The sequence below is a fragment of the Cyprinodon tularosa genome, unplaced genomic scaffold (assembly GCF_016077235.1).
Source record: "Cyprinodon tularosa strain WSP-4 unplaced genomic scaffold, ASM1607723v1 ctg340, whole genome shotgun sequence".
Taxonomy (NCBI): Eukaryota; Metazoa; Chordata; class Actinopteri; order Cyprinodontiformes; family Cyprinodontidae; genus Cyprinodon; species Cyprinodon tularosa.
In genome coordinates this window covers 713,526-724,758 of record NW_024039053.1, presented here as the reverse complement: position 1 = coordinate 724,758, position 11,233 = coordinate 713,526, and the positions used below count along the sequence as shown (strand labels likewise).

At 39.3% G+C, this 11,233-nt stretch overlaps 1 protein-coding gene across 1 annotated transcript; it reads right to left on the bottom strand.

The window, feature by feature from the left end:
- Positions 1-796: 796 nt before the first annotated feature.
- On the bottom strand, positions 797-7,348 carry zbtb42 (zinc finger and BTB domain containing 42). Its single transcript, XM_038294466.1, has 2 exons — positions 7,150-7,348; positions 797-5,093 (listed from the first exon to the last, which is right to left on the bottom strand). The coding sequence occupies exon 2, from the start codon at positions 5,077-5,079 to the stop codon at positions 3,499-3,501; it is 1,581 nt and encodes a 526-aa protein (XP_038150394.1). The 5' UTR covers positions 5,080-5,093; positions 7,150-7,348; the 3' UTR covers positions 797-3,498.
- Positions 7,349-11,233: the final 3,885 nt, after the last annotated feature.

Here is an 11,233-nt window from a genome sequence, read left to right as displayed (position 1 = left end):
AGATGCAGCACCTATTTGTGTGTCTAAAAGGCACATTTGGTGATCATCCTGGAGGTTATAAATAAAAACATTAAACAAAACAAAGATTTGTTTCCATTGTTTTACATGTTAGTTATTTTACCGCTGTACATTAGAAGACCAAAAAAGAAATCCTTCTTGAAAAAGGAAGATATATCTACATTCCTTTGTAAAATGATCTTTACCAGCACTTAGCAAAACTGATGATTTCTGGAGTGATTGTTTAAAAGGGATACTTTTTTTTTCTCATTCAGGCATCACTGCTGGATTTTACACCAGGGAGAAATTAATAGACACCAGCAATACCTGAAAAAATCCTCCTCATTTCTCATTTTTAAGTAAAAATGTCAGTAGTTGTCTCGGAGAACTCATACCAGAATTCATTTCATTTCCTACAAACCAGGAAATATCTCAATTTTTTATTATTTTTTCCAATAAGGGAACAATAGATATTTTTCCACCACATGCTTTGAAGCCTCCAAACAATGCACCTGTTTACTTTCTGCCTTTTTAAAATACATTTCTCACATTCCACTGGCTCTATTCAACCCAGAAAAAAAAGTGCAAAAAGAGGCTTGAAGTGCCTTTTCTCCCCATAGCTTTGGAGAGTAGAGATACACAATGATCCCTTGAGAACTACCTGGAATTAGAAAAAGTGAAGGAGGTGGGGTGGGGGGACAATGCCTGTTTTGTCTGGTTTCTATAGGTAGCCAGGATCACATCGGTGCGGCTGAGCTTGTGAACAACCGTTTTACCTGTCAGAGCAGAAGTCGGAGCGCTTTTTAAATGACTTGTAACTAGAAGAAAGGTTAACAGACTCCCTAACCAGGAAAAGGAAAGAAAACTGAAAAAGTCCTGTCCACTCACACATTTTGTAACATGGGAAAAACAAAAACAATCTGATAAATATAATATATATTTACATTAAATAAACAAATAGTAAGAAATAGCAGCCTAGACAATAGCGTTGAAATCATATGCATGCTAAAAACAAGTGCTTATCTGTGTTCCATATGAGAAATCTTGAAAACTGGACAGATTTTCCAAATAATATATATTAAAAAATACATTTACAGTAAGTTGATTTAAACAGTGTAAATAAAAACAAACTGACAGACCCAACACCAGTTAATGTGTACCAAGATCACTAGGCAAAAAAAAAAAACATAAATACCTACAGGTAAACCCTGAACCAAGTCCGACTAATAAATAAGTTCTGATCAAGTCTTCTCAGGACAGATTAGATGAACATTATGAACGTTTAGTGATACCCCCCCAGTTAAGAATCAATAACAGCACCTATGCACAAACAAACAGAACAATTTCCTGTCTGAAAAAGGAGCATAGGTTTCATCAGTAGTAATTACACAGATACAGCGGTGCAAAACAAGGAGAAAAGTCCTTAGAAGCAGCTGAATGGCACAAGTTTGATGCCTTCTTATCCCGACTCTGCGCCATCAGGGTACCTTTTGCGTCATACCAATAACTAACTTCATTGAAAAACCACTGATTGCCTCTGATCCAAACGTCTTGATAACACAAACTGGATTTAGTTATTTTATTACGTATTGCTTTTTTTTTTTGGTAACTGGTAACGCTTCTGGTATGTTGAAAGTAATCCATGTTTTTCCCCGAGGCTTCAAGAGTTTACAAAATAAAAGCATAGCAACTTGTGTTATTCTAGTAAGTACTCTAGGTCAAGCATTAAGAATTTCCTCAGGCATCAGTGTTATAGATGTTAGTTTTTAATAACTCTCTAGAGATGCATTGATCAGTGAATCAGTCAGAGATCAGAATCAGGCAATTTCTCATGATCGGTTCTGTAATCAGCAGGTTGTACATGGAAGATAATCTGTTTCTTTTCCTCGTATTAGATGGACATAAACGAAGAACTACTACAATTTATTCTGTCATGATTCTGCATACAAAGACAAGCCAGACTAACCCTAAATGGAATTAATTTGAGCAAAATTCGGAGATTCTCCAATAAGGTTATCTTTAATGGATTAGATTATATTTTGGATCTGATTTAAATTTGTGTCAGATGCACTGACAAAGATCAGAATCAGCCAATTTTCAGTCAACAAAAGCAGGTATAACAATAGGGAAAATATAACATCTGGCTTTAAAGCCATTTATTAAACGCATCAAAATAAGAAAAAGGCAAGCAGACAATTTACTGTCTGTAATGTTCCTGTAAAAGAAACAAGAGTGTAGCTGTTAGGCAGCAGCATAGCTAGGTTATTCAGTTAATCCTACTAATATCTGAACTCTTTTGACAATACAAACTTCTTCAATGAAATGTAAATGCTGGATGCTTTATATTTGCTGTTTGATATTATTATGGATGAACTAATCAATCATTTACTGATTTAAAATGTTCCAACAAGCAGTCTGTTCTGGCTGGGGATCAGCAGATCCAATAATAAAAAGTCTTATTTATTTCCTGTTTAATACAGGTTTAAACCAGTTTGTTTTTGGGGATCAAAAATATTTTAAACAAATTTTCCCTTAATGCACTTTTTTCCTTTTGAATTGGAGAAAACAATACAGAAAAAGATTAAAGCTACATTCTTTGATGCTTTTTATATATGCATATTCTTCAAATATTATTTTTTGTTAGACTACTATCTTTGTCAGTGAATCTGCAGCTTATGTTTTACTTTAATATATTCTGGTCTTAAAAATGACAAAACTACAGAGTACGTATAAGCAGCCGCTGAAGTGAAACAGAATCAGAATTGATCAAGAAAAGCCTGATTGGTGCATCTCAGCTAATCGTTATCACTGTTCTGTCTATAAAGCAGAACATTTAAGGCGAATCCAAAAAGATGTGTTCAAAACTAAAAGGCTGGAAACTGAATACATCCAAAAGGAAAAAGAAAAACATGTGACAGTCTGCTTGCTTCTTCTCATACAACATAAAAACTTAAATGGCGAAAATCCATACTTCCAGTAGTTAAGCTTCATTTGTGTTTCTGCTTCATGATAGTTTAAGGGCTAAAAAAAAAAAACAGAATAAATAATAATTAAATGATGTAGTCATTTAAAAAGAAATTGTATATTGCTTCTCACGGACGGTTCTGATCTCCCATGTGCACAAACAAACCTCATTCTTTCTCCCTCAAGATTTTGTCTAAGCATGATGCGTTGCCGAAAGGATTTGAACCTCTCATCACAAACGCTCATCAACTAAACTAAACAGACAAAACAATAAAGACGGAAACTATCAAGTGCATCAACTGATTGGTTGACCTCTCTGTGACACAGATCCAATAATCTCAGCAGCCTCTGACACAGTCCAGCACAGGATACAGCTCCAGTTTGAAAGTTGCTACATCATTAGAAACGTAAGATATGCCCCAAGATTTGTCTTTAACAAACTGCCAATTTGTTTATACGAACAGCAAAAACGCTTCAGCAGTAGAATTCAGTGTGTGAAAGGACATTCTGTCTTTTACGGCACTGGTGAGAGGTGTTTTATCCAATGGCAAGAGTTTTAACAAGGCCACAGTGAAACTTCCTGATGTGGCGGTAAAGGTCTCCAGACTGGGTGAAACGCCGCTCACACCACTTACAGGCATGAGGCTTCTCACGGGTATGAACCACAGCATGGCGACTCAGGTTGTGGGAGTACTGGAAGCTCTTGCCGCACTGGGCACAGGTGAAAGGCTTCTCCCCGGAGTGAGTACGCTCGTGGCGCTTAAGGGTATACATGCACGAGAAGGTCTTGTTGCACTGCATGCATGTTGGGACGGAGCCGTCCGGGGAAAGCTTGGAGCGGGCACCGTCCTTCTCGCGAAAGTGCGAGCTGAGGTGCAGCTGCAGCACGTGGGGGCTGGGGAAGACTTTGCTGCAGAGGGGACACACACACACCTGTTGGCCCGGAGGCAGAAGCACCCCGCTGGAGGTGGATATGTCGGAGGAGGCCAGGTCATCCTCCTCCTCTTCCTCGCTGTCCCCCAGTAGCCTGCCCCTGCTGTCCGGCTCCCTGCCTGGAACGCCCTCCCTCCTCCTGCAGGCCTCCCCCTCCTCGTCCATCAGGTCCTCCTCCTGGGAGAGCAGGGCGGCTGTAGCGCCGTTGTTGCCTGGGAAGAGGGCAGCGAACCCTGTCACCACTGAGCTCCTGGCACTATTCCCAAAGCGCTGGCTCTCAGGGCTCATCGGCTCACTGTCCTCCTGCTCTGACAGCAAGTCGTGTTCGTCTTTAACAAGTGGCTCAGTGCCCTGCTGCTGGCTGTCGAGGGCCAGCTGTCCCGAGACGTAGGAGGGGTGTAAGAGATCTCTGCTAGACAGAGGCTTGAAAGACAAATCCAGCGCACAGTCCATGTCATCTGAAGCCCGGGACCTCTGGGACAGCAATACGGTGGAGCTACTGACATCAGCTTTTGTTTTTCCAGCTGTTTGGATGCAGGTCTCGGCCTCTGCTGACATATAATTGACACCTACAAGGTCCGGGGACCTGCCGGAGTGACCGTTCGCCTTCTGCCTGCTCTGCATGGACCTTTCACAATCTGTGACAGCCAGCTTGACTTCACTGTTGTCTGTGTCAAAGTCTTCCACAGGGGGGGCCCTGAGAAGCCCGTGAGAGTGGCGCTGAATTAGCTGCTTACAGTGCAGCTCACCATCTATGGAATTCTCCCTGTCCAGGCAGCCAAGTCCCAAACCCTCCCCTAACTTCTCATCCAGGGAGGAAAGTTCTTTATCTTTAAGTTTGCCTTTGCAGACTTTTACTATATCGTACATGTGGAGGTAGCTGGCAGCAGCCAGAACATCCTCCACAGGCAGAGCACTGAACTCCAGCTTCCCCTCATACATAAATTCAAGGAGCAGACTGAAAGCCTGGGCCGTCACAATGTCACTGTTGAGATGCACAACGTCCCTTTTGTCCAGCTGGTCCCTGTAGAAGAGGTGGAAATACATGCTGCAGGAGGCCAGCACAGCTCTGTGGGCTTTGAACCGAGCCTCCCCGACGAGAACAGTGCAGTCACAGAGGAAGCCTTGGTGACGCTGCTGACTCAGACATTGCAGCAACTGGCGGCTATGGTCTGGGAACTCCATTCTTCCTTCATAACCTGATGGAAAAACAGGAAAAACAGGATAGTGGATAAACCAAGCGAGGCGCCCATAGAGGGCACAGTGCAGGGAAACATGTCACAACTAAAGAGCAAAGAGAAAATGAGCACCACCGCCAGAAACCATGATAATGAATGAGTTTTAAACATTTATATAAGCTCACATCATTTGATAGTTTATGATATGGGCAATATGGCTCACCACTCAGGGTGTCATTCCATTGGAGGTCAGCACAAGAACTTGAAGAAATTGTGATTGCTAAATTACATTTTTAGTCACGTTGGTGTTTTGGGAGGACTGTCTTTGATAATCAACTGCTTAAAATCATAACACTAATCAAACAATAACTGGGCGATTAAACAGCCAGAGATGCTTTTAAACAAATAACGATTTTTCAGATTTTTCAAAAGTTTTAAAAATGTAAATATCCATTCAAGAATACTTTAGAGAGAACCACCCTAACTTGAGGTAAATGTAAACAGTACTATAATAATAATAATAATAATAATAATAGGGTTATGTCAAACTTGGTGCAAAAATATTTTAAGGTAATTAAATAAAGTTTAATTTGTAAACTGTGAGGAAAAAAAATGTTGCATTCTTAAAATCGTTTTTGAAGTTTTGGATGTTTTCAATGTGGTAAACAAATAAAAAGAGGTGTTTGCCAATAGTGTTAAATTAATGCACTAGATTAAGATTTAAACAGAGCCACACCATCAAAGAAGGTCCTGAGCACAATATGATCTGGTGCCCTGAATGTTTGTTATTATATTAAATCAAGAAAGAAAGATACATTTTGACAGGATCTAAATAGGATGTTAATAAAAAGGCTGGAACGACTGGATTATTGCCTGGGTGTGTGGCGCATGACATACCCGTATTAAGATAACTCTGTTTTGAGTCATAATAATTACTGTTGTTCTTAATTAGATCAAATATATTTAACTGCAAAAAAATATAAGATCAATAACATATGTTCTTTTCAAGAACATGTGCTCATTTTATAGTTAATAAAGTCCAAATTTGAGGCGTCATCATGTTTCAATCTATGTTTCCTTAAACCCAAAAAGTGGCTCTGCCGCCCCCAGGCAAAACGACATCCTGGGTGAAGAGACATGTTGCCTGTATTTAATAGAAATATAAAACCCATACGTATGCGCTCTTTTACATCCAAATGAAACATAGATTTATTTATTTTTTTTGCACTTTTCTTTTAGATATAAACTTTTATTTAATCATTATTTCTATTCTGCATGTGAACTCATAACTCAAAGCTGCAACGAATCTAACATTCAACACTATTAACTTCGTCTAACTTGAAAGCATTATGGTTCAGATTATTTTTGCGCTCACCAACCTTTGCATCGCAAAGTAAAAAAAACAAACAAAAATTCCCGAAGAATTATTCCCAGATTGGTAATCCCGGATTTTAAAACAACGGTTTTTCTCCGATTAGGAAAGAAAAAAACCCCAACAAAGTGAAGAAGCTCGTCCAGGAGGCTGAGGTGAAAAAATAAGAGCTGTGCAGAGTGAGTAAACTGCTGCTCTGCCTGCTAATTACACTGCAAGCTGTGGAGTCAGCTGCTCTGACATCACCGCAATGGAAACGCTACCTCCAGCTGTGCTCCGCTTTATGCCATATGTTAACGCGCTCAAAAAAAGACCCCAAAATAATAAAAATAAATATATATTCATGAATTTAGAGCCGTAACTGTATTTTAAACTTTTCAATATCACGAAGCACCGCTTTAAAGGCCACCCATTAAGCACGCGCTGAACTGGGAGCACTTGTTTAGAGAATAATTAAAAATAATAAATAAACTATGCACCAAAAAAAAGAAGTTTAAGTTTTGTGACGATTTTCGACTTACTCACTTTTGTTTTAATAAAGAAGAAAAACAGAGCGGCGTGTCCATGCTGGGAGCCTTTTAAACTCACAATCAGAAACTGCGCTGAGGGGAGGAGGAGGGGGGGACGCTTTTTTTTTTTTTTTTTTTTTAACTTTCGCTTTCTCCGTTTTAAAAAGCACAAAAACAACATCACCCTTTTGCTTACATGTATCTCCACTCCTGCCGACGTCCTTTTCCTCCCCTGCTATAAGCTCCGGGCTGCTCTCATGATGTGCGGCCAGATGTTTGCTTCTTCTTGCCGTTTCTTGAGGCTTCCAGTCCCGACCCTGGGAAGGCAGGCAGGCTGCACTCACAGCGCTGCTGTATGCCTGTGTGTGTGTATGTGTGTGTGTGTGTGTCAGAGCAGGTTGATAATAGCACAAGTCTCGCGATAGTGCTCCACAACAATAAGTTCTGTACTACTCCGGGATTTCACACAGCGGCAGCAAGTAGCAGCCAGAGGGCTACACTGGAGGAGGGGAGGGAGGGTACATTTGCTGTCTTTTTGAAACACCTGTCCCCACAAACAGTGCTGGCTTTCATGGTCATAAATCCTCTTTGTACGGAAGAGGATTAGGGCCACTGAAAAAATAGAAAAGGTTAACTGATTTTTAAATTTTATTTCTGTATAATATTAGAAAAAAAAATCAGAATTCTGATTTGAATCTCAGAATTCTGAATTTATCTCTGAATTCTGACTTTTTCTCAGAATTCTGACTTTAATCTCAGAATTTTGACTTTTTTCCCCCACAATTCTGACTTTTTCTCAGAATTCTGACTTTAATCTCAGAAGCGTGAACCTTAATGTAGATGGGCACCATGAAGGAAGAGGTGTGGGAGAACTCAGCGTCACTGACAAAGATGTAAATTGTTTGAGAGGGCTAGTGACACATTGTTTAAAAATGATGAAATTAGGAAACTTTTTACGTGCCCGAGGGATCATTAAAACTAAGTTTGTTAGCTTTCAGAATTCAGTCAGAATTCAGAGAAAAAAGTCAGAATTCTAAGATTAAAGTAAGAATTTTGAGAAAAGGTCAGAATTCTGAGATTAAAGTCAGAATTCTGACTTTTTTCCCATATTAAACTGTAATAATAATTAAAAATCAGTTAAGTTTTTTTATTTCTTCAGGGGCCCTAATCCTCTTCCGTATATTTTGTGTAGTGAACCTGAAGCAATTGTATGGAAGAGGATTCTGAGATTAAAGTCAGATTTCTGAGAAAAAAGTCAGAATTCTGAGACTAAAGTCAGAATTCTGATATTAAAGTCAGAAGTCTGACTTTTTTCCCATATTAAAATGAAGTAAAATTTAAAAATCACTTAACTTTTTTTATTTTTTCAGTGGCCCTAATGCTCTTCCATACAAATGACAATATCTGCTTTAAACAAATTTGTATCCGTCCACATTACATTACAGACTTTAACTCATTTCTTTTTTTTTAACAGTGTCTGGCAATGTGGCAATAAGAATAATTGTCTTGATTCCAAAAAAGAGCCCAACAGATTTACTTTCACAAGTGGAGCAGTACGGCTATCGCCATAGCGTTCTGCTTGATTTATACATAGAAATAACTTTATTATAAATCATGCGGGGCGTAGTACATATTATATGGACACTGCAATGTAAGTAGAACAGGAAAGGAAAAACTGAAAAAAGGGAGAAAAGATTAAAGAAAGAGGGGATAAAAGGGAGATAATGATAAAAAATCTTCAGTCTTCTTCATCACCTGCAAAGAGATGTAAAAAGAACAGCACAACCAATGGATATAGTATAAGAGAAAAAACAAAGTAACACCTTGGTACTATCACTGAAGTATAAGTAGTATTGTTTAATCTTACATGTATTCTGTGGTAGCTGAAGATAAGAATATGGACTTGAACAGATTTTAAATCAGCCTGCTTTACTCTAATACACCTAAAAAAGTAATTAGTAAATAAAGTCCACCAGTCTGAGATTTTTCTAAGTATAAATGTGGCTGCCTAAGAGTTTTGTTTGAATACATTTGTTTAAACAGGAGAAGCAGATCAAATTCTAATTCATAATGTCAATTTTGAAAGAGGATGCTTCTGTTGATAACCTACTAAGGCATTATCTTACACAAACTTTTAACAATGGAAACACACCAAAACACGTGGAAGAAGATACTTTGGTTCAATAATATCAACTTAACAAACACGGTATGTGATGGAGAAATAAGAACCCACATCATGGACAACAAACACCATCACCACTTCGAAGCACGGTAGTGACAGCGTCATCCTGTAAGGGATGCTCCTTTGAGCAGAAGAAAATAGGGATTTTTTTTTTTTTTTAAATCCCTTGACGCAGTGTTGAGGTTTCTGACTAGGGTGGAATGTATTTAGAAGCTACAGTTTTCAGATTAATATTTGTAAAAAAAAAAAAACTTTTCTTCTTCAGCACAACTTTCTATAGGTTTACCGATGTATAAGATTGCAAATACATTGAGGTTTGTGGTTTTAAAGCAGCAAAATGTGAAAACTGACTTTTGTAGGGTTTTATAATGTCTTATCATCTTTGAATAGTGAGGTTATTTACTATATATATATATCTATATATATATATCTATATATATATCTATATATATATAGATATATATATATATGCAAATAAATAAGCTCTCTATTAGAAGTTTAACAGTTTGAGTTGTTTAGATGCATATTCATTATGTTTCTTAACTGTTCCCAAGCACTTCCTGCCTATTCCCAGTAAATCAAGTCTGATGCATTAACAGGCTCTACTCATATTATTTTATGGGTGTTGCTCATTTGTTCACAGTTATAAAATAACCATAAAAGGTTAGATTGAGCCTTTAGTTTTGTATTTATGTAGAGAATTCCACCTTGTTTGCTCATTCCCTTGCTCAGAAGTATCCAGGATTAAGGGTTTAAATTTGATTAATTTAGCAAGCTGCTCAAAAATGTTGCATGTGGTTTTTCATCTGCTTTTGGAAGAAAGAAACTATTTTCTGCCTCAGAGAAGTGATCTCTGTGGTATCTGAACCGATCAAAGAAGTATAAATCTCTTCTTGTTTCACAGCAGGTCAGTGGCCCTTTGTGAACTTTTAGAAATCCAATTCAATTATGAAGTTTTAGCTAGGACCAAGTAGAGATGAGTCAAACGTCATCCTGAGTTTTCTCTGTAACCATTTAGGCAATATATGTGGTGACAATGTGAAGAAACAGGGGCTCAAAGTTGCAGCTGCTCATCTCGTGGCCCCTCTGCCTCCTTTCCTCCCCCTCTGGCTCTTCTTGTGCTCCCCCAACTGCTTCAGTCACCTTTGCCCCGTGTTCCAGCTGTTGTGCGCTTTGAAAGAGCCATTTGCAGCTCCTTGCAGCCTTCTAACACAGAAGGGAGTGAGCAATGTGAAGGGAGGTGGCAGCCACTGCTTGGAAGGGGCCACTAGATAGATTCTTATCCACTTAGCAACATAGTCCATCTTCAGGTTGGCTGTTTTCAGCAGACAAACATAAAATACACATTTTTTAGGAAGACATGAAAATAAGTTGATCTTGATAAATGAAAAGTGTAAGGCATGTAGAAACACAATTTATCATTCAGCACCAATTCACAGAGACACACACTCACATCCTTCCAGGGGCAGTGATGTGGATAAGAATAGGAGCCTTGGCCCCGGGTTTCTCATACCCTGGCAAATGCAGGCACCCAGCAGAGGAGGGGTGTGTGTGTTCACAGGGCAAAGACAAAGCAGTGGTTGTGCCTAGAGACCGTGGCCTCAGCGGAGAGAGGCTCAGAACGGTGAAGGTTCTCACACAGTGGGAAAAAAAAGATGGAGAGAGACAGACAGAACGCAAGTGGGGGCCTGGGGGGGAGTAGCGGACAGCGAGAACACTTCCTGGAGGTTCATTCTTCCTCCCCGCAATCATCAATGGCATTCTCCCCCTGACCCACTCCTCTCCCAGACAAACAAAAGAGCCCACATTCCAGTGTAGCCTGACCAGCCAACCAGTCAGCCACCGTTGAGCCACATCTTTCTCCCCACTACTCCAAAGACTCGTGGGGAGGGAGAGGCTGAGCTATGGATATCAGTCTTTGAAGGTATGTGCTTCAGAAAATAAAATGTACTCCCTTATCATCACTTTTAGAAAAGGTCAATATGTTTCTCAGAGTCTAACTAGAGCTGCACCAGCTGCTGCAACTGATGAGTACACTGCAAAAAAAAGAAATCTCAATAAGTTATTTTTTCTTAAAATAAGTGCGTTTTTCCTTGAT

Coding starts and splice junctions, on each gene's coding strand:
- zbtb42 (XM_038294466.1), bottom strand. CDS start 5,079: ATGGAGTTCCCAGACCATAGCCGCCAGTTGCTGCAATGTCTGAGTCAG.